The sequence below is a fragment of the Cynocephalus volans genome, chromosome X (genome assembly GCF_027409185.1).
Source record: "Cynocephalus volans isolate mCynVol1 chromosome X, mCynVol1.pri, whole genome shotgun sequence".
Lineage (NCBI taxonomy): Eukaryota > Metazoa > Chordata > Mammalia > Dermoptera > Cynocephalidae > Cynocephalus > Cynocephalus volans.
This window is the reverse complement of record NC_084478.1, coordinates 142,255,422-142,279,128: the sequence shown is the minus strand read 5'-3', so window position 1 is coordinate 142,279,128 and position 23,707 is coordinate 142,255,422. Positions and strand designations below refer to the sequence as shown.

General features: G+C 39.0%; 2 protein-coding genes across 5 annotated transcripts in view; one reads left to right on the top strand and one right to left on the bottom strand.

The window, feature by feature from the left end:
* Positions 1–15,679, bottom strand: part of OCRL (OCRL inositol polyphosphate-5-phosphatase) — a 66,532-nt gene extending 50,853 nt beyond the window's left edge. The window contains 3 exon segments of the mRNA XM_063084911.1: positions 147–226; positions 491–838; positions 15,608–15,679. Of these exon segments, the coding sequence (XP_062940981.1) occupies positions 147–226; positions 491–838; positions 15,608–15,679 (500 nt within the window).
* The window catches only part of SMARCA1 (SWI/SNF related, matrix associated, actin dependent regulator of chromatin, subfamily a, member 1), a 78,955-nt gene continuing 70,802 nt past the window's right edge, over positions 15,555–23,707 (top strand). For 2 of the 4 annotated variants that reach the window (XM_063083088.1, XM_063083089.1), the window contains exons 1-2: positions 15,555–15,845; positions 20,338–20,424. In XM_063083088.1, coding sequence (XP_062939158.1) covers positions 15,678–15,845; positions 20,338–20,424 — 255 coding nt within the window. In that variant the 5' untranslated portion in view covers positions 15,555–15,677. Of the gene's footprint in view, positions 15,846–15,931; positions 16,000–20,337; positions 20,425–23,707 lie in introns of those variants that run through there. The other 2 variants (XM_063083092.1, XM_063083090.1) reach the window with 2 other exon arrangements.

Here is a 23,707-nt window from a genome sequence, read left to right as displayed (position 1 = left end):
TGAGAAGAGCACTGGTGCCTCACACCTGGGCCTGAACCTGTTGCCCGCGTGGCCTCAGTGGGAGGAGGGTGGGGGACTCGCCGCGGTTTGGGGCTGGGAGGTAATGGCAGGCTCCCCTCCTCTGTGGGAATCAGGTGGTTACTTACTCATATTGCCCGTTCCTCTGGGCTAGGGTCAGGGCACAGGGCTCCCGGAGAGCACCCTTCATCTCCATACCCTCGACAGTATGCGAGCGCTAGTCAAGGGTCTCCTTTAGAAGCGCGGCTGGGAAGGGTGGCGCGGCACAGAGCGGAGAGAGTCTCCCGCCCCCTTGGCCGTCCCCCTTCGTCCCTCGGGCGTCGCCTCCCGCTCCAGCCCCCTTCCCTGCTCGGCTCGGCCTCTGGACTCAGTCCCCAGGCTCCGCCGTGTTCCACAGCCCACCCCCGCCCCCACCCCGTTTCCTACCCTCGGCCCACCACGGCCTCCCCTCCCCCTTCTCTTAGGCGGATACGGCAAGGGGCTGGGCTCCGACTGGGAGCAGCGGCTCCATCTGGGCGGCCTCCGGGCTCGGCGGGGCTGCGGACTGCGGGCGGATCCGACGACGCTGCCCCCCGCGTCCTCCCACCCAACCGCCTCCGCTGCGCGTAATTTAAGCAACGGCTCGGCTCCGCGCGCCGCGAGCCTGGAGCCGGGAGCCGAGAGCCCGAGCCAAGAGAGAGCGGCGCCTTGCGCCCCCGCCAGTTTTCCAGGCCGCCGCAGATTCCGCCCCCTGCGGCCAACCTGCGGAACTGCAGCGAGAGACCCGACGGACTGGGGGCGTCTCTACTTCGTCCAGCAAGGAATGTGTTTTAAGTGCTACCTGTGACACCAGAATTGTTCTGAGCAATTTGAAGATTGGCACAGAAACAAGACACAGTCATACGTATGAGGGAAGTCAAATGTGTTGGGCCAACAGGACCCACATTATCCAGTCACAAAATCTTTATGAAGGTTATAATGCACAGTGTTGGTTATCCTACTTCTCAGATGTTCTCCCCTTCCTCTTCTTTCTTCCATCGCCTAAATCAGAAAATTCCCCAAAGCTCAGACCTTTGCTCCTCCTTTGTGCCCCTTCCAGGTCATCTCTAAGCAGGCAAAGTCCAAATATACTAGTATATCCCTGGCCCAGACTTCTTAGCTAATAAGCCCTATTGTTAACACAACACTGCGGGCAAAACTAACTAATCATCATTTCACACAGCCACTCAGAATTGAAACTTCAAAGCCATATGCTTTCTTCTCTCCTAATCTCTGTATCCAATCATTCAGCAAATTTTGTTAATATTTTCTTTGGAATTACTTTTAGATTCCTTGTTTTCTCTCCATTCTCACTGCCATCACTCTATTCTAAGCCGTTGTGATATCTTATCTGGGTTACTGCATGTTCCACAAATAAATCCTGTTAGCTTTAATCTCCCCTTAGACCTTTCTTTTCTGTTGACAGCCATAAAAATATTTCACCCAAGGTAATCTTTTGATTGTGTTATTTATTCATTTGCTCCAGAATCTACAATGGACTAGCTATCAAGACTGACTTTAAGCCTATAGTAATTAAGAGTGTAGGATGGAGATAGACCAATGGAACTGACTACAGAGCCCCCAAACAGACCCACACATATATGGAAAGTTGATATTCAGTATATATGGCATTTTGAATCAGTGGGAAATAATGGATTATCCACTAGGAGGTCCTGGGACTAATTGATTATCCGTATGGAAAATTATAAAATTATATCCCTACCTCACACCATAGAGGAAAAATCTATTCCAGGTATATTAAAGATCTAAATGTGAAAAGTAAAATTTTACAACTTTCAGAAGAAAACAGGAGAATATCTTTATGAGCTTGGAACAGGGGATGAGAATGATACATTTAGCTACATTAAATTTCAAAATGTATTACTTCAAGACAATATAAATAAGTTAAAAGACAAGCCTTGAACTGGGAGATGATATTTTCAATTCATATTATCAACAGAGGATACTCTGTAAGGTTCTGTACTTCTAGCTGTCATCGCCTTTCTGACTTCCTCTCCCACAACTCTCTCCAACTCACTCTGCTTACTCACACTGGCTCCTTGCTGTTCCTAGGACTTGCAAGGTATACTCTTGCCTCAGGGCCTTTGCACTTGCTGTTTACTTTGTCTGCAGTCCCACTTCTTTTTTCGGATGTCACTTTCTCAGTGAGCCCTTCCTAGACTACTTTATTTAGAATTGCAATTCAACAATCCCCTTCTCTGCCACCATACACACATGTTCTCTATCCTTCCCAGTTTTTTTCCCCCCATAGGACTTATCACTATCCACTATTCTATTTTACCTGGCAATCTTGTCTATCATTTACCTTACCCCACTAGAATGTAAGTTCCATGATGGCAAAGATTTTTGTCTGTTTTGTTCATAAGCATTCTCAGTGCCTAGAATCATTCCTGGAACAAAGTAGATGCTGGAAAAATATCAATTAAATGAATGAATGAATAAATGAGTGAATAAATGAATTAGTATTCAGGATGTATAAAAGCACCTATAAATAAATAAGAAAAAGAAAGGAACCTAGTAGAAAAACTGACAAAATATATGAATAAGCAATTCATAGTCAAGGAAACCCAAGTGACCAATAAAGACATGAAAAGATGCCTAAATTTATTTCTATTCAGGGAAACTTTAAAAAGCCATAAGATACCATTTCAGAACCATTGGTTTGTCAAAAATGTAAAAAGTCAAACAACACCAAGTGTTGTTGAGGATGTAGAACTCTGATCTACTACTGCTAGAAGAAGTGTAAGTTGGTAGAACTGATGTGAAGAACAATTTGATGGTGTCTAATAAAGTTGAATATATCATACCCTTCAACCCAGAAATTCCATTTCTGGGTATAGAGTCAGGCAAAACTTTAACCTTTGTGCACAATGAGACATATAAAAGAATGATCATTGAAGTATTATTTGTAACCTCAAAAATAATGAAAGCAAATTAAATGTCTGTCAGCAGGCGAATATAGATAAAGCACAGTTTTCATTAGATTGAATACTATTTTGAAATTAAAATGAATGAATTCAAGCTGTATGTGGTAGCAGAGTTGAATATCATAAATATAATGTTGAGCAAAAAGCAAATTGCAAAACATGTACAGTATACTATTTATGTAAAGTCTGAAAATATCATCTGCTGCTTATGGCTACATAGATATGTAGTGATGGCATATAAAACATGAAAGGTCATGATCACCAAGTTTAAGGGAGGAAGAAGAATGAGACTAGGGAGGAGCATACAGGGAATATCAACTATATCTGTAATGTTTATTTCTTGAAATACAATTTGAAAGTTGATGTTTCAAGATTTGATAGAACTGGGTGGTGGGTACATATATTGGTTATGATGTTAGTCCATGTATTTTCCTTCAGTGGAAATCATTTACAGTCAATGAAAATAAAAAATAAAGAAAGGCCAGGAAGGGGAGGGTTAGCAGTGTCAAATGCTGAAAATAGGAGAAGGAAAATGAGGGTCAAGGGACTTTTTTGGATGTGTTAAGGAGTTCACTGGAGACCACTAAATGTGTGGTTTCAATAAATGGTGAGGATAGAAACAAGATTATGGGGAAATGAGGAGGGGCTGTATCGTGAGGAAATGGAGATGACAGACCACGTATTGAAAAGGTTTGGAAATAAAAAGGAGAGAAATACAATTTTAATTAAATTACTTAGAAGGATCTAACAGAAGTTCTTGATAAAGCCTGAAGTCACTTTATATTCTTTTTATTTTTATTTTTTTAGCTTAGAACTTAAAAATGTAATGAGGTTTTATTTCAGAATAAATATTACAAATGTTTAGTAAGCCATTTTGCATTAAAGATATATAAGTTGAAAAAAAAAAGACCAATGAGGAAGGGGAAGAGCAAGGCCTTCTGGAAACCAGCAGGACATTAGCCCCAGGCGTGTGCATGTTGCAGGACTTGGAAAGTCTTTTTTTTTCCTACCTCTGTGCTACCGTAGGGGAGGCTAAACTCCTGAAGTCACTTTAAAATAAAGGGGAAGAAGCCAGCAAAGAGGGGAGCATTTAAGATATTAGAAGAGGGAGGCAAAAAGATTGCAAGGAAAATCCCTCAGTAATCAGGAAGGACAAGGATTCAAGGTGAAAATGGAGGAACCAGCCTCAGAGAAAGGATGAGACACTTCTTCCTCCAAGTCTATAGTATCCCCAGAACCTAAAACAGTGCCGGGCATATAGTGGGTACCAAAATGCTTGAATTTTTTTTTGTGGCTGGCTGGTACAGGGATCAAACCCCAGACATTGGTGTTATCAGCACCACGCTCTAACCAACTAAGCTAACCAGCCAGGCTTATTTTCTTTTCTTTTCTTTCTTTTTTTTTTTTTTTTTTTTTTTTGTCAAATATCTGTTAAGTGAAGAAAAATAATTGTGTAGAAATTAAAATATATTGATGTAAGGACACTAAAAACTGAGGTCCCTCACAGGGGAAATGATTGCATATAAGAGATATTCACTGCAAAGAATTAAATGGTCACTGAACAAAATTCAAATAAATGAAAACTGTGACTCCAAGAAAACATGAATCTCACCACCTTCACAACCACCACACACGCACGCACACACACACACACACACACACACACACACACACACACACACACACACGATTAAATAGTTGCTTAGTGTCTGTTTTTTCTCCATATGACAACTATCACTACACCTCTAGGACTTACAGGCTTTTCAGAGACAAAATAAAAAATTGAGATCTTAAAAAAGGCCACACAGTACTAAAACCCCTTCCCCCCAACAAACTAAAAAGTAATAATTTAATTAAATGGCTACAAAATATAGTAGAATTGACTTCATTAATTGTTAAATTTAGTATTTATTTTAAAACCCATTTAAAAAAAAAAATATATATATATACATATTTTGTGGCTGGCCAATACGGGGATCTGAGCCCTTGACCTTGGTGTTATAACACCACACTCTAACCAACTGACCTAACCAGTCAGCCTTCCCATTATGTTTCAAAACAATTTTTAGGTTAGATTTTCTCACTTCCCAAGAATCTCCAAGTATTCATAATTATTATGGAGAAATCACAGCCATTATGAATTAAATTAATTATGCACAGACAAATAATTTCAAAAGCAAAATTACAAAAGCCCTTTCAAAAATTTATAGCAAAAATATAAACGTTTAAATGCAGGATGCAGATACATTTAAATACGTTTAATATGATGCTGGTTGAAGCCTCCACAAGTGAGAGTGCTTAGGACCTGCGAAGGCAAAAACAGGCCTGCTTAACACACATGAGGCTGGGAAGGCAGATTTCGCGTAGGTGAGTCAGCAGCCAGAGGCTGTAAGGCAGGCAGAGCAGAAGCATAAATGATTCATTGATTTTTAAATCGCCACAAGCTGAAAAGCCTTGCTTTTCATATACACAAACCCAACATAGATATTGCTTTCCATACAGAGCAGCATAAAGAAGAGCTCATTTTTATTTACGTATTTCTATTTTACATTTATATGATGTATTTCTATTTTATTTACGTTTTCATTCCTTATAGAACTTGAGGTGAGAAAGGCTCATTACCCAGGGCCACAGCCTATCATCTGCACTCCTAGTGAGATGGTGACAGGCACAGCAGGTAGGAGAAACTGGCCTCCTTTGGCACACGATGCCCTCCAGACCTTCCTTCTTCCCTCTAAGTCTCACCTTCCCTTTGTTACTTTATTTCTACCCTGGCTAGTCTTTTAATTCCCTTCACCTTCCACCCCTGTTTCACTCTCCTAGCTTTGGCTCTCCTTTCTGCTTAGTGAATCCCATAGTCAAGTCCAGCATTGTTCGGGCCTACTTGCCTCCTCCTCTCAGAAACTGGAGATGCTGAACTGAAAAAATATGGAGTTGGCCTGGCATTTAAAGTTCCAAGGATCTGTTCTGCATGTATCTTTCCAGAGTTATCTCCCCAGACTGCTCTTTACAGGCTTTACGCTCTGCCCATCATTTCCCTTTGGAAATGAACATGTGCAGCAGTTAGTGGCAATCAGATGGGTGTGCTCACGACTCAAGTACTCAGTTTGATCACCTAGCTGAACACTGCTAGCTTGCCATCTTGGTCTTGACTTTTTTAGAGTGTTAAATTATAAAAAATGGTCATAAGCCATTTAATATATATTCACACAAGATCAAAGAGAGGCCAATGTTGAAATACAGAGCATAAAAATGATAAAAATTCTACAAATTCTCAAAATGACACTCATCAGCCCCATTTATCTGATCAAAATTCTTAAATAGCACATAAAATTCTCTCATGTACTTTTGGAAACCTTGAAAGGGAAAATAAGAGTTATGGCTAAATTCAATTTTGTTTCTCACTTATGGGGAATAAAAATTATTCACATCTGCAAAGTAAAAGCAAAGTAAAAGGATGAGATTAGAGATCTCATCGTTTACAAACAAAACATGAAAATTATTAAAGTAAGCAAATCAGTAATTTTTAAAGCCCTAAATTCAAGAATTTCAAACATCAGATCTTGAAAGCAGTTTTTGCCTATTTGTGAATGCTGCAAGATCTAGTAACATTTAATCTACACTGTGATGGATATAGTGGAATGACCTATGAAGATTGCCTGAGCTCCCCTCTACCCTCAACCTTGTGACTCTTCTCTCTGCAAGCAGTGAGATATGAGGTTGGTCTCACCTCCAATGCAGGTGTCACGAAGGAAGGGAAGAACATATTCTTAGTTTTTAGGTTATTATTTTAAGTCTCAGTTCAGGGTGTAAGACAGAAGGATTTGGGAAGAGTTCCTGCTGAGCAAGACTTGTTATGTTCCTCACCTCATCCCTCCACTCCCAGTAGGTAAGAGCCTCAGAATGGAGAATAAGAAGGCCAGTAGGAAAAGAAAAGAATTTAGAAGCTGAGGTCTTGTGGTCATGATGAGATGAAGCCACGTTGAAGAGCAGTAGTGATGACACCATTAGAGGCCAGATGGGGAGTTGGCCACCTAAATGGATAACAGCAGTGATAAATGACAGAATGAATGTACATCTCAGGGAAGGCCAGAGCAGAATATATCAAGAGCTGAAGAAGTAGGCTCTTCTTCCTCACCACTTATTTCAGCCTGGCATAAATTCTGGAGTTCAAAATCAACATGAGGGTCATGAAGGAAGGAGGGATTGAATCCTAAATTTGACTGAGTTTAAACATGAAATGACTAAAAAAAACCCAGAACATCAAATTGAGTTTACGTGGATGACTCTACATTGTTTTCTGCTCTCAGGAAGAACAGAGCTTCTAGAAAACCATCAAATCCAGACGTTAAGCAGTGTAAGCTCCAGAATCTCGTCTGTTTTGCTTGTGGCTGTATACCTAGCACCTAGGTATACCTAGCACAGTGGCATTTCGATAGTTATTCATGGATTATATGTGTAACTGTCCCTTGAAGAAAATAGTGAATGATTGAAAATTTTTCTAATGATGTTAAGCATCAAAACAAACTGGGAAATGCTGCGCTAATCAATTTGACTGTTTCATTTCTTGATCACATGCTGCTTATTCTTACTTCCATCATGGTGTTAATGCTATGTCTTTTCCCTGACCTTCTCTGCAACTGTACCTGGTGGAATCCTCTATTCTTCAGTGCTCACCTCAAATGGTCCTTCCTCTTTGAAGCTTTTCTCCCCGTCGCCTCTCAGCTGGAAAGAAGTGCTCTCTCTTCCTCGCCTCTCATCTGGAAAGGAGTGCTCTCTCTTCCGAACAACAGTGTCTCTGTGTACCTCTTATAGAACTTCTTGGAACTTATCAAGGTCTTTTTGTATCATATTGTTACAGAATGAATAAGCACATGATGAGCACTGACCATTCTTATCTCCACTCGCCCACCACCTCCTCAGTGCTTTATAGTCACACGTTTTAAAGTAAAAGTTTATAAAACATTTATTTACATTTTCCAGTGGTATGTCTATTTTTTCCTTCCCTTAATGTGCACAAAACATATATGCACAGTTTAACAAATAATTATAAAGCAAATGCCCACGTAACCTCTACCCAGGTCAAGAAATTTTACATTGTTAGCACTTTGGAAGACTCCTCCAAACCAGGCGTCTCTCTCTGACCACTCCTTTCCCTACCAAGAATTAAACCAGGCCTGGTAGTGAGTCAGCATTCCCTGGTAAGGAATTAAAAACACATCTGTCTGTTTGGATTGGTCAAGGTTTGGCCATACTTACTGGTCGTTAAAATTTTTGAAGATCATCCTTGGACATAACCACTATCTTGACTTCTGTGATAATCATTTCCTTCCTTTCTTTATAGTTTTATCACTTATGAATGCAGCCACAAATTCTTTTGCCTGTTTTTGAACTTTATGTAAATGGCATCATATGGTATGTACTCTTCCATATCTTGTTTATTTTACTCAAGATTATTTCATGCATGTGGTTGTACAAGCGTACTTCAAAAAATTCACGGAAAAATAGAATTAAAAGATAATACGAATCTTTCCATGAACTTTTGAAGTACCCTCATATATATGCCACATCATATATATATATATACACACATCATTTTTACTTATGTATAATATTCCATTGTGTGAATATATCACGATTCATTCATTCTCCTGTTCATGGACTATAACAAACAAAATCTGCTAAGAACAGCTTGTACATGGTTTTTGGTGCACATGCAAATGATATTTTTTGTAGAGTGTATTATCCTAGTAGAATTACTGGGTCAAAAGTGTCACAGGTTGGGCTCTCCAGAAGTAAAAGCAGAGATGGAGTGTTGGGTGCAAGAGGTTTATTAAGGATCAATACCCATAAAAGAAAGGCAGAGGAAGTAGGATCAGGCAGGGGAGAAGATGAACTGCGATACAAGCCTGACAAAGCTTGACCAACTACGCATGGAGCTTTGGAACACGTAGAGCCTTTCAGTGTGTTCCATATCAGGCCTAAATGGTCCTTTCCACTCCAGCCTCACTCATTCACCTTAGAAAGAATGTGACCTTCGGAAAAGCAACTCCCTGCAACTAAGGCAGACCCTCAAGCAGCTGCCAACTGGAGGTTGTCTGCTGACTGCACTCCCCATACCTGCGCAGAATGTCCTTCCTTGAAAGAGAATCTGAGTGGCACATCTCTGTGTCTCTACAACAAGGCACATATGTGTTCAACTCTACTAAATAATGCCAAACTAGTTTGCAAAGTAGTCGTACAATTTACACTCTTCCTGCACTATATGAGAATTCCACTGCTCCCCATCCTCACCAGATCTAGCTATTGTCAGTCTTTAAGAATTTCGCCCATTCTAGCAGAAGTGTAGCAGTGTCTCATTGTGGTTTTAATTTGCATTTCCCCATGACTAATGAGGTTAAACACCTTCTCATATGTTTATTGCTTTGTTATGTCTTCTTTTTTTCACTTGTTTTGTCTTTCTTAGATAATGAGTCTCTCTCAGGCAGGGGTCAGCAAACACAGCCCAAAGCCCATTTTTGTATGGCCCTTGACCTAAGAATGGTTTTTATATTTTTAAATTGTTAAAACAAATCAAAGGAAGAATAATATTTCATTATATGAAATTTGAAGTTCAGTGTCCATAAATAAAGTTTTATTGGAACCCAGCAATGCTCATGTGTTCATCTATGGTATATGGCTGCTTTCATACGACAGCAGAGTTTAGTGGCTGCGACAAAAAACTTATAGTCCATAAAGACTCAAATATTTACTACCTGGCCCTTTATGGAAAAATGTTTGCTGGTCTCTGTTATAGGTCATTGGTTCTCAAAATGTGGTCCCTAGACCAGCAGCATCAGCATCACCAGGAAACTTGTTAGAAAGGCATATTCCTACGACCCAGCTATCCCACTGTTGGGAATATACCCAGAGGAATGGAAATCATCAAGTCGAAGGTATACCTGTTTCCCAATGTTCATCGCAGCACTCTTTACAATAGCCAAGAGTTGGAACCAGCCCAAATGTCCATCATCAGATGAGTGGATACGGAAAATGTGGTACATCTACACAATGGAATACTACTCAGCTATAAAAACGAATGAAATACTGCCATTTGCAACAACATGGATGGACCTTGAGAGAATTATATTAAGTGAAACAAGTCAGGCACAGAAAGAGAAATACCACATGTTCTCACTTATTGGTGGGAGCTAAAAATAAATATATAAATTCACACACACACACACACACACACACACACACAAAAAAAAAAAAACCGGGGGGAGGGAAGAAGATATAACAACCACAATTACTTGAAGTTGATACGACAAGCAAACAGAAAGGACATTGTTGGGGGGGAGGGGGGGAGGGAGAAGGGAGGGAGGTTTTGGTGATGGGGAGCAATAATCAGCCACAATGTATATCGACAAAATAAAATTAAAAAAAAAAAAAAAAGAAAAAAAGAAAGGCATATTCCTAGCCCCACTCTAAACTTACCGATCCAGGAACTCTGGGAGCAGGGCCAGCCATCTGTGTTTTAACAAGCCATCCAGGTGATGCTGATCTGCTAAAGTTTGAGAACCAATGGCTTAGGCCCAGGACAAGGACCCAGTCCATTTTTTTTTTGGCAGTCATCTTCGTCTTTGCCAATGTTGTTCTAAACATAGTGGGTAAGCTGTGAAAAAGCCTTGAAAATATTATATAAATGTATTAACGTGCATGTGAAATCTAGCAAAAATGCACACTAGGTCAAAACTGAAGGAGGAAAAATGAAAGAAACCACAGAGGGCAACACAGAAGCTGAAGGGTACATGTGGAGGGTGGAGGACACAATGGGGAGCCAGCCCCTATATCCCCTTTCTTGCTACCTCATTTTAACAAAGATGAATCAGATATGGTCCCTGTCCTCAAGGAGGTTACAGTCCAAGCAGGCAAGTGCCCTGACCCTCTTCTCCCTCAGTTACTACCTTTCTTCGGAGCTTACCTTTGGGGAAGTTTAATTGTACCATATTGTTGACTCTAATAAATGATAATGAACAGAGAAAATTAACTTGGCAAACAACAGTTCTGCCTTATTCCCGTTTTAGTTTAGGACTGATTTCCAGACTTGCTTTCTCATATCCTGGCTTTTTCCTTGGCTTACTCTAAAGCTCAAAATATCACCTTTTTTCCTTTTTGTTAACAACCATCCACTGAGTGCATATTACATGGCCAGACCATGCTAAATGCTTTATGTATACTTTTACGTTAAATCCTCATAAAACCACTTTGAGTTAGGTGTTATAATACCCCTTTTACAGATGCAAATCTGAGGCTAGAGAGGTTAAATAATTTAGTAGAATTGGAGCTCCATGTCTTTTTGACTCGAGAGCTGAAGCTAGTAATAACTGTACAATTCTGCCCCTAATAATATTCACCATGGATAATATTGTGCCTTTAGCAAACCCAATTCAGATTATTTAGCATATGTTTCATGTTTTAGGGCATGTATGGGTGAGTAGAATTTCAGGGTTGGGAACATCAAAAAAAAAAAATCTGCTTTATTTTTATCCAGAGCTAGGTTTTGCATGATAATTTTTAAAAGTAGAAAAATCCTTTTATGTACAACTTAAAATGATAATGACAGGAGCAGTTCTTCAACCAAGTAACACCATGTACAATAATTTATATTGCTTCTGTTACATTTCTCATTGCTACTGCATTGTCTCGTCAGTGTGAAATCATTCTTTTCCTTTTTTTGACTCATCCTATCTACTAGTTCATACTCTTTCTGTTAGGAATTATTTCAACTTGTCCAGTATTGAGCAATATTTTTCAATTCATCTTTTAAAATATTATTTATTATATAAGAAAACACCTTCAATGAGGAAAACTGGAAGTAATAGAAAGGAAAAATTTTTAAAAAAATTTTTCCCACCAACTTGCTTTAACTACTGGTAACATTTGGAGTAGACCCTTCCAGGCTTTTTCCTTTCTGGAAATATGTTTAAGTGAATAGTTTCTTTCTTTTTTCAAAAATGGGATCACTCTATTTTTTGCCTGCTTTTTTTCACTCAGCAGTATTAGAATATTTCCATGTCAAAAGGCATCTATTTACATAATCATTCTTAATGCTTGCATAGTATTCCATTTATGAATGTCTATACAATGTTTTGCCAGTCCCTTCTTCTTGGACATCTAAGTCATTTCCATTAGGTTTCCCCCCCCTCTGCACTAACTGTCCTGAGTCATATTACTGTTCTTGGAATTTACTTTAGAGGAAACCCATGGAGATAGATGGCAGAAATATTTTTCATTTCATTTTCTCAATATAATTTCTACTATCAAGGAGGAAGCCCTGTGAAGAACAGAGAACTTAATAAAGATGAAGTAGGAAGATGAGGTTTGGAGCCAGACAGTGTGGGATTTGAATCTGGCTTCTGTCACTTACTAGCTGTGGAACCTTACCTTAGTTAGTTTAGCTTTTCTAAGTCTTCACTTTCTCATCTGTAAAATAGGGATATTAATATTTACTTCATGGAATAAGTAACGAATCTAGCACAGTGCTTGATACAATAGTGGGTACTCAAGAAATGGCAAATGTATGCTATTACCATTGCCTTTTCCTTAACACACAGAGCACCAAGAAAATATGTTTTCAAAAATGCCGCTATCATAAACATCTTTAAGAAAAATGGTGAGAAAACTTACCAATATGAACAGAATGGTTACTGTTGTTGTGAGCAAGACACTGTTACCAGAAGCCTTTGTACCAGCTTCTGAAGAACATTGATCAGTGGGATCACAATGTGGTTTTTAGTCATTCTGTGGTTTCAATGAAACACTTCAGATACAAAATAAGAGAAGGAACACCAAGCCCTCGGCCTTGACTTTATGATATCTATAAAAGTATCTAATGCCTACAGTGGACACACATTCTGGTAGCTACTAAACAAGTTTGGCTATGTGAAAATGACTATTGGACAATCACTCAATGTTCACAATGTACTAAAATGGACAATATTGTCCAGTAGACTGGGATTAGATTTGCGGTTCCCAAATATGGCCCCAAGGTTCTTTATAAAAGTTTGCTTTGTTCTCCAACCCCGATGGAATAGAGCAATTAAAGACCATTTCAAATGAAAAGACATAATAGGGGAAAGTAGTGGCAGGCAGAGCAAGGTGTTGAGTAGGATTAGAAGCGAGGTGACTCTTGTAGAACAAAGTCTATAGATCATGAATTTTAGGCAGTTTTGCAAATAGGGATAGCACATGCTCTGTAAATAACCGCTGTTGCCACAAGCTAAAGGGAAATATTTACATGAATCTTGTGGCAAGGTCTATTGACCAAGCATCGACCTTCCCAGCCAAATTCATATACTTGGGAGCACTTTCAGCCTTGTCATCTTGAAAAGGAAGGTTCACATTATACATACATGGAGAATTGCCAGCATACAAATATGTTCTGTGCCCCAAATCAATTTCTAAAATATTTTTTTTAAACTTGGAACACATGGTCCCATAGAAAAGGTGATATAAAGGGATGTGAGTTTTCCAGATTTCCTCACAAAAGTCCATTTAACCCACGATGTAACGATGTAATGGAAATACTGTACACTGGCAATGAGAAATACAGTGGAACAAAGTATCCTTGCAAGAAGGAACACATTAATACACAACAATTTCTTGAGCCTTTCTCCTTTGAAGCCCCAGGCAATGAAAGGGGAATTCTATCTTCCCAAAGCTTCAGTCTGATGAAAAAGAAATCCTCCACTGCTGCTTTTTGGAAGGGTCCTTCTCAAGTCAGGTGGATGCATGTACTGCAGCATCTTTCTTTCAGTGCTTCTCGAACTTTCCCACCAAAGAACCCTTAATGACTGAGGAGATTGTACAGGTAGTGGGGAAGGGGTAGGATGTGTAACTGGTCATTTCAAGCTTTTCTTTTGAGACACTTCAAATTCTGCAGTCCATTCCTTAATACAGCTGCAAATTTTAATAGAAAAAAATCATTATTTCAGAGGATCGGTTAAGTGACTTAATTCCATCCCATTTTTTGACTCAAGTTGATGCTCCGGAAATATGAATCATTTTTATACTGAGACTCCTATTCTCGTTGGATAGTACAAGCGTGTGCTTCAGGATGAGAAACACGGCACTGGGGGAAAAAATCTAAAGTAAATGATAGGAACATAATGAAAGCAAAATCAGAACAAAGCTAACACCACCAGCCTCTCTTCTCCTCTCACCAGCACACCCCCTCAGTCACCAGTGTCTTGTTCTCTGCCTCTTTTTCTCTGTTCAGAACCAGTCCCTGGACAGGATCTCACACTCTTTCACACTAAGGTGTAAATGACCAATAATAGCTAAAACATCACAAGGTTTTTGCATGTTAAGGATTCACAATTTTAAAACAAAATGGAATTTAGGGTATTATCCTCAGAAAAAGGGATATATTTGGGGGGGGTAAAGGTGTGCCATACTGCTGTTTGCAGAAATTACACCTCATACCAGATCGGTAATTTAGGAAGGTACACTGAGAGAAATTAATAACTTCTTTTCACTTTGTAAAGTATTTGCTTCATTTTGGAAATTGTAGGTTTTGTGGTGGTTGTTTGGTATACTGTTTTCTATATGTTTTATCTTTTGCCTTTAATGAATGAAATTTAAAGGCTAGGATGTAAATATTTCCATTATTGATCAAAATAAATGGTGAGGAGAAATAGAAGCAATATTTAACAATCACATTTGCATACTGTTGCACTCTACAAAATGCTTTTATGTCCATGATCACGCATACTACCGGCGTTGAATTACTACCAAATTATAACAAGGACGCACATAGAACATGCACCAAATAATCACAGTAATTCAAGCAATGAGTAAACTAGGTACCTACCATGTATTGCCCCAAATTCTGTGGGGGACCTTGACCTTGTCCCCCAGGAGTTTTAAAATTCAGTGATGAAGGCAAAAGAAGGGTTCCTGCACACCGGTCATCTGAGAGGTACTAGAGTTGACAATAGGACAAATATACATAAAACCCAAGAGTCAGGCTTTGACTTGTAAGTTAATGTTTGCGGGCTGCAATCAAGAGATTCAAGGAGTGCTTCTCTTTTTGCAGAATTTAGGAAGGTAAGCACCACCAATCCGATCCCTGTAGGGACCTGGGAAATGGCAGTCCCCAGAGGGGTTCTGGGCTTTGCAAATGGTGAGAAAGACCTTGCACAGTTTTAAGCAGTGGAAAAGTTCTTTGTGCAAGAAGGGGAGAACGCCCCGAGGTACAAAGAGCAGATTTAAGAGAAAGAGGATTCCTTTTGCATACATCTGCGAGGGGAGCTCAGACTCACTGGTTGGGGGCGTGTGGGAAAAAAGATTTTTAGGGGGTCGCAGACTATGGGTTCCCGCCTCCACCCCTGTCCGATCCCCACACTCAGGCAACAGTTGGTCGTGCGGGGCTGACCAGGGCTCTGAGTGGGGAGGGGGAGTCTCGCGATTGTTGAGGGGGGGGGTAGAGGAAGGGGGGAGGGTGACTAGGGGAGGCCATGACGTAGGGTGGGTGGACGGAAGTGGGGCAGGGTTGAGGGTTATTTAAAGAAGGGGGGGCCGAGCGAAGGGGTTGGAAGCGGAGTGATTCCCCACCCCTGCTCGATCTAGCTCTTTCCAGCGCTGCCACTGCCGCCGCCCAGGAGCCCTCGTCCCCTTCTTCGTCCCCTTCTTCGTTCCCGCTCCAACGCCATGGAGCCGGACACCGCCGCAGTGGCAGCCACCGTGGCAGCCGCTGATGCGACCGCCACGCTCGTGGTCGTAGAGGACGAGCAACCGGGGCCGTCCACCTCTAAGGAGGAGGGAGCGGCCGCCGCGGCCACCGAAGCCACCGCGGCCACGGAGAAGGGGGAGAAGGAGGTAAATAGGAAGGGTGTGTGTGTGTGTGCGCGCGTGTGCGTGTGTGCGTGTGCGTGTGCGTGTGCGTGTGCGTGTGTGTGTGTGTGTGTGTGTGGACAAATCCTGTGCCTGGCCCCTCCGAGGGGCCCAGACCCTGACCTTTGGGCGCCGACAGGTACCCGCGAAGCTCTGCAGAGGTGGGGGCGGCGGGCGGGCGGGGGCGGCGGGACAGCCTGGCATTCACTCCCCTCCCCCTTTCCTTCTTGCCGCCTGCAGGGCGGGGGCGGGGCCGGGGCACGGGGCGGAGGGGTGCCCGTTATCCCAGGGCTTGGGGGCTGGGGAGCCCCTGGACAGCCCCCAGCCCCCTCCACCTTCCCGGAACTGGGGTAACGAGGTGGGGGATGGGACCGTGCAGGAAAAAGCCTCCGCCTCTCCCTCTCCTCTCTCGCGCTCCCTCTCCCCCCCTTCCCGTCGGCCTCTGCCTGGGAAATCTGGGCCCTTCAATCCCACACTCGCGCTAGAGGGGTTTTGCTGGGGCTTAATTTTGTAATTTGAATTTCAAGGTGCTGGTGGTTGGGGAAGATGTAGAGGCTGAGAGGGAAGAGATTTATTCCTTTTGATGGGCAATGTCGGTCTTTTGGATGGCAGGGAAAAAAAAAAAAATCATCCCTTGTTCGTTTGATCCCCGCCTGCTGAGGCGGGGGTGGCACCCCGAGAACACGAGCTCTCCGCGTTGTGCCTCCCAATCCAAACCCCAAACTGAGGAGCCGTGTTCGCTGGTTTAGGAAAATTTCCAACGTCTGCACCCTCACCCTCTCGGGCCCCGCCCCCGACGGTATAGTGTTTCACTCCAGGGCCACCCAAATGGTCCCCCAATCCGGCCCCAAGCCTTCCAGGCTTCCGCCTCCCTCTCCTAGTGGGCGCTGCTGGCTCCTGGACACACGCAGGTTTTTATTTTTTCAATTTTTAAAAAAACCCAGCGTCGCCAGGATGAACTGCTGCTAACGTACATAGGAGGACCGCTCTGACACCTATTAAAGCCAATTCCAGAAAATATGTATTATCTCCATAAGGCATATTTCGTATGGACCGAGACATGCAAATAAAACTATAAGACACTTTGAAAAATTGAGGAAAAAAATAGGATGGGGCATAAGGATTTTTGATGTATAATAAAATTGCGGAACGGATCATTTATGGGTGGACTTTTTTCCATTTACGAGTAGACATTGCAATTTAAAAAACGCTGGGTAATTAAAATTATGCTTTAGAGATCTCAAGTGGCTTTGTTTGAATCATTATATGGCACTATACGACCAAATGAAAAGCTTTGAGGGAAATTAACACCTTTCGCCTTGAATTAGAAGAGTAATTTTAAATTCAGCTGTTGCTTGAGTGACATTTCACTGTTACAAGGTTGACTAAACAGAAAGACAATTGTAGCACTAAGTGAAAACCGTAGAAAACATACGCATTTTGCAATTTATGCGGTACTTGGATCAGTAAGACAATACTGATGGTTGAAGCTGGGCCGAATACCAAGCATCAATATAAATCAAACGTTGAGAAATTCAAGTCTAGTTGCACTTTATCCCTTAAATTAGGCAAATATAAGTGCTAAACTGTCTTTTGTATGGCAGTAATGGTTGTCGAATTTCCAAATTGTATAAATTTTTTGAATTGTGAAAAGATTGGGGATCAACATGAAAACCTGGATAAGAAGCATTGAGTTGATACCTAAATAATCATGAACTCTGTAGCCTCATCAAAAATTGCCCTAATGGTACTTCACTTGTCCACTCAAGATAGGGAAATGAGGTGCTACAAGTTTACTACTTAAGTCACTACATATTTTTTATTTTTAATTTTTACTTAAAAATCTAATACGTTGCATACTACGTTGATTCCTTAAATGGTGTACTAAAAGTGCAGCTTAAACTTTTCCTTGTGACCAGCAGTTACTGTACTCTGACAGAGACAGAAAGGCAATTGAGATTCAGCAGGTTGTATTTCCTCAGTTAAGTAACCACCTCCCAGACTCTTCCAGTATTGTGTTGATTTTTTATACTTTTTCCGTCTCTTCCTTCAATTGTCAGGCAGTTAGCTATCATTTTTTGAACACCTCATGTACTTTCATCAGAAAGAATTTGTTAGTTTATGGTAAAGGACATAGATGGAGCAAAACTATGAAATCATTTAAAATAAATGTAAAATACAAAAGTTCCAGTGATGCAGCAGGGAGAGAGAAATAATTACACGTGAACACCAAGGATAAGGGCTGCTCCTGCAGTGGAATGCACATTTTAGTCCTGGCCTTCTGCCATCCCTTCTTGCTGTTGAAGGTCTGCTTTCCCCTAGTGGTCTTTCCCAGGTCATTTACTGCTGCTTGATTTGTGACATCTAGCCACTCCAAGGTATATATGCTTACCTTCTGGTTCCTGAACTTACTTGGTTTAAGTGACAGGTGGATAATCTAACACTGTAGAAATTGGTGATGGTATTTTTGATAATGAAAACGTCAAGAAAAAGGTCATGATATTTAAGACAAGGCATTTGATGATCCTGTGCTCCATTCTCATGGCATCTAGACTGCCAGATAATTAAATTCATAAGAAACTCATTAGAATATCTTAGTTGCCTTTTATCTTCTTTGTGTGAAACATGTATTTTTGAAAACATATATACACACACATGTACACATGAGAAGGTTTAGAGGGTAGGTATTTTAAAATTTGTTGTGGAAGGTATTGTCAATGAAGTAATTAACCACAGCTTTTAATAGCACTACTCAAGATTAGGAATTTTAATTAGCATATAATTAAATTTTATGGTATTCTACCACAAGGTAAGCAAAAAAGTAATGAGTGAAATGTTTTTCTAAGATTAAAGCTTTAATTTTCTGTAAGTGAAGTTTACTTCCCACATTATTAGATATATACTTGTGTATATGAGGCGAAGTAATTTTCACTGCTTTGAAACCTGAAAAGTAGACTTCATATAGTCTTTCAAGGAATGATGAAGGTTTGGATTTTGTTACCCAATTTTTCTTGTTGCTTTGTTTTTTGTTTTTGGCAGCTGGCCCATATGACCATATGAGGATCTGAATCCTTGACCTTGGTGTTATCAGCACCATGGTCTCCCAAGTGAGCTAGCCAACTGGCCAGCCCTTTTGTTGCTTTGAAAATAAAATAAGATTTATAGTATACATGACAGTTTGAAGGTGTGAGTTGAGGGAATCTTTAGCAGTTTTCCATTCCCATCCATCCAGGATTACATTCAAAACATCCCACATAGATGATACATACATATGAGATGCTGTAAATCAAGATGATTGTTATTTGGGTTAGAATAACTAAATGATTTCTGATCAATGACCCAAAGTAATACTCTGACCAGGGTCGAATTCCATAATCTTTGTTTGGGTTTCATCAAAATAGAAATTTTGGTAAACATTGGAAGACATATTTATTAACTATTAGAGACATGATTTTCTTATGTTTAAGGTCACATCCTGTTGATTTTTGTCCTAAGTTTTCAGAAACAAAAGCCGTGGTAAAATTGACATAGCTTCTTTAGTTTTCACAAACAGATTGGTGTTGTTCTGTATTAAAACTGAAATACTCTCGGCTTTGGTCCTAATAGGTAGATTTGTGTTTTTATTATTTTATTTCTTGATTTCTTATAAGGAGGGGGAATTAATCTGTATAACGGTTTATATTTATGAATACAAAGTCGTCTTTACAAAGGATAGGGTGCATGAGATAACCCCTCCCAGATAATTTCAGTATTGTTAAGTTACCAATTGATGTTAGTTTTCACTAAATTACAACTTTTAAAGTATCAGCGGTTAATAGTTAACAGTTCTGATAAACTGCTTGTACAAAATATTTATGTAATATAAACAATTTAAAATAGTTTGCTTTCCAGTTAGAGAAAATTAACATAAGCCAAAAGCTTGTAACGGTACTATTAATTTTTAAAAAATATATATGGATCACATTCAATTACATAAAAATTTAAATGTTCTAATTAGACTGTGAAAACAATAAAAAAGTGTCTTTTCGGAAACAAACCATGATCTTTTCTTCTGAAAGTCTGGCTTGTTTCCATTACATAAAGAAGTGTTTCAGAGAATTAATATTTATTTTCCTTGAATTCTTTGGTTTGTGGTTGATAATATTAGCCCATTCTAAAATTTTAAATCTCTTTAATGGTTACACATTTTTCGTTCTTACAGTTTAAATTAAAAAATGAGTGAAAAGGCTCAATATTTCACCTTTTGTTTTTTTTTCTAATTAATATCATTTCTCTGGCTTTCACTGTTTTGCAGATTTTTTTTTATTGGACCTCAGGTGTACAGAACTGGATTATTCATAAGCTCTCCATGCATGTCCCACATTCATTTATTTATTTGGCTATTTAATTATTTTTCACTTTCTTCAAATGAGAACATTAACCAATTTAAAGACCTCGCTTTGCAATTTGATGATATTTATTTTCTTTGAAATTCTAGAAAAACATTTCTCCATTTCAACTCAAATTTTCTACTAAAACTTCTAAGTCTGAAAAGGAAATGGACCCAGAATATGAAGAGAAAATGGTAAGCGTACCCTTGGGTAGGATAGTGAATGCTGTAGTTAATTTTTATAGAGAAGATGTGAAAGATGAAAAACTACATGTGTATCTATAATGCATACAGAACCATAGATTTTAGAATTGGAAAATAATTTACTATATAATCTTTCACAGTAGATTTTTGTTGAGTAATTAATCTACTCATTTTCAGATGAGGAAATGAAAGATCAGAAAAACTATATGGAATTGTTGGGACTAGAAGCTACATCTTCTCACAATTTCCCCCATAGTTTTTATTTTTTTGCATCCCATTTGTTTTCTTTTTCTTTTTTCTTAATAAGAGGGAGATATTACTCCAAATTTATTAATTGCAGGTGATTTGTTAACAGGCATATTCACAGATCATAAACCTAAAGAGAAATTTTAAATTTATGTTAGAATACAAATGCACTCACAGTACTAAATAATATATGTCATGCAAATTCATGATTTGTGGAAAAGGATAGAAAAAAGAAAAATCAGGCTAAGTACAATAGCATATTAAGGAAGAATCTAAATTTAAATTTAAACTCTCACACCTGGGATTTGAACCTAACTTTGCCTCTACCATTTGTTTTCAGTACGTTCCTCTGTCCCCCCTATTGCCTGTTATTTAATTTTACAGATATGATCAAATTCAAATTCTATTTTCTTTCTTAAATACTGTTTCACTAGTGATGTCGTGTGCTTTCATTAGGATGTATGTAATAGCTGGTAATCCTTTAATTTAATTTTATTATTATCATGATTTTTAGTGATGTTAGCAGCTACTGATGATCTTTGCCTATATCCATTAGTTACTCAGGGGTTGCAAAATGGCAATTTCTAATTCTACCATTAATTTTTCACTTTTTAGCTAGGATACTTTTATAAAGAGAAATGTCCTTTTATCAACTAGTTGGTAAACTTTAGCCTTAGTTTGTACACTAAACAGCAGGGTAAATTTGTGGTTCTTTCCCTTTATATTCCATTTAAAAAATGCTTTACTAGCATAATTTTCTAAGTATTTTTCTAAGTTCACTAGCATTCTTCAGTAGTGACCAAGGGGTATTTATTCTTTTTATTGTTATTATTATTATAAACCCATTGGAAGCAACATGTAATTGTCTCTTCTTGGCCAGTGGTAGCCTCTTCAAGTTGGCTGAGTCCTTTTTACCAGACACAAGATAGCTTCCTTGTGTTTTGTTATAACAAGATGTTCCAGGATCATCTTGTACATTTCATGCTCCAGACCTGGAATGAGCCATTTTTCCAAGGAGCCATGGCTCTTTTGTGGCACGTGTCATTTAGAAACTGCAGTATGGATGCTGGAGATACTCATTGTTACTGGGTCGATCATTGTTTCTAGGTTTTTTCAGTAGAAAAATAAGGAAATACCAACTTTATTTTCATAGGAGATAATTTATTATGAACTCTTACTAATACTTTCGATTCAAATGCAGTATGACAGGGTTTTAGCTTTAGCTCATCAATATTACCATCTGTGTCTCTTTTCTTCCATGCTAAAAAATGCCAGTTCTCAATAATATCAGTGCAATTAATCATTTACTTTATTCTGCAATACACAAAATAACAGTTTTACACGAACACTACCAACAATAATATGATTTCTTAGATGCTATTTATATATGTTTGCAGTTCTTTTTGACCTTAAGCTGTATCTTACTAGGGGTGTTTATTCAAATCATCGTGTGGGTTTTTTTTAAGTTTTTAGTTTAACATTTACTTGTACGTATTTGTTGGGTACTGCGTGTTGTTTCAATACATGCATATACTGCACAATGATTCACTTAGGGTAGATGGCATAGTTTTGTACCTGTTAGTCTACCACTTCTCCTTCCCCCTGTCCTGCCTCCCCTCCTGGCCTCTGGTAACCATTATTCTAGTCTCTACTTCTATGAGAACCACTTTTTTTTTTTTTTAAGATTCTACATATGAGTGAGATCATGCAGTATTTGTCTTCCTGTACCTAGCTTACTTCATTTAACATGATGGTTTCCCGTTCTATCCGTGTTGCTGTAAATGATAGGATATCATTTCTTTTTATAACTGAATAGTATTCCATTGTGTATATATACCACAGTTTTTTTATCCACTCATCTGTTGATGGGCATTTAGGTTGATCCCATCTCTTGGCTATTGTGAATAGCATTGCAATGAACATGGGAGTGCAAGTGTCTTTTTGATATACTGATTTCATTTCTTTGGGTATATACCCAGTAGTGGGACAGCTGGGTTGTAAGATAGATCTATTTTTAGTTGAGGAACCTCCATACTGATTTCCACAATGGCTGTACCAATTTACACTCCCACCAGCAATGTTGGAAAGTTCCCTTTTCTCCACATCCTCGCCAGCATTTATTTTGTTTTGTTGATAATAGCCATTCTAACTGATATATCTCTTCACTTTTGTTCAATGCTCTTTATCCCATAATAAGGTGCTCTGTGCTAGGAATATTTATCCACTAAGTGAAAATATCAGTGGCAATATCAGTGTGGCTTTGTGACCTGAGGGAAATCTAGTTGTAAAGCCAGATTGATATTTCTCTCTTTCTCCTTTATGCTTTGGATATGTGAATGAATGCCACATATTAAAGAAACGTGTGATATGGTAATACACTTTCTTGAGAGAAGGATATTTGCTTAGTGCATGAAAATTTTACATATTTAAGCAGTATAATGTTAGTTATAGCCACATATTGCTTTGCTATATTTTTAATTTTTAGTCACTAATACCTGTATTTTAGCTTTAATTTGAACTAGACTTTTATACCTTGGATCCCTTGCATCTTTCAAGAAGTTAACAGATAGTTGAAACTGACTATTTTTTCCCCCAAGGAGTTATTTTTACAGTAATATCATAAAAATAAGTAGAGATTAAGTGTATTTTTTGATTGTTGATAACTATAACACTTCATGCCTCCGTGTTTAAGATCACATCTAATGTAGACAGTTAATGTTTTAACAACTCTAAAAACAACATTCCAGTGAGGATAACATAAAATGGAAAGTTTTTGGCATCCTTCCAGCTAGTGGTCTGAAAATATTTGTCTAACTCTTGTATTTATGTTAATTAACTCTTCTGTAAGTTTTTTGTATTATTAATTATGTATCCTTCATTAGCAATCAAGTATTCTCTACCCTGTAGTCAGAAAGTAACTGAATAAAAGAAAAAAAAGGCTTCATTTTTAAAAATCTGGAATGATGTATATATCTTTTGATTTTTAAAGATTTTTTTGTGAAACAAAGTTTTACTGTATTTGTATGGT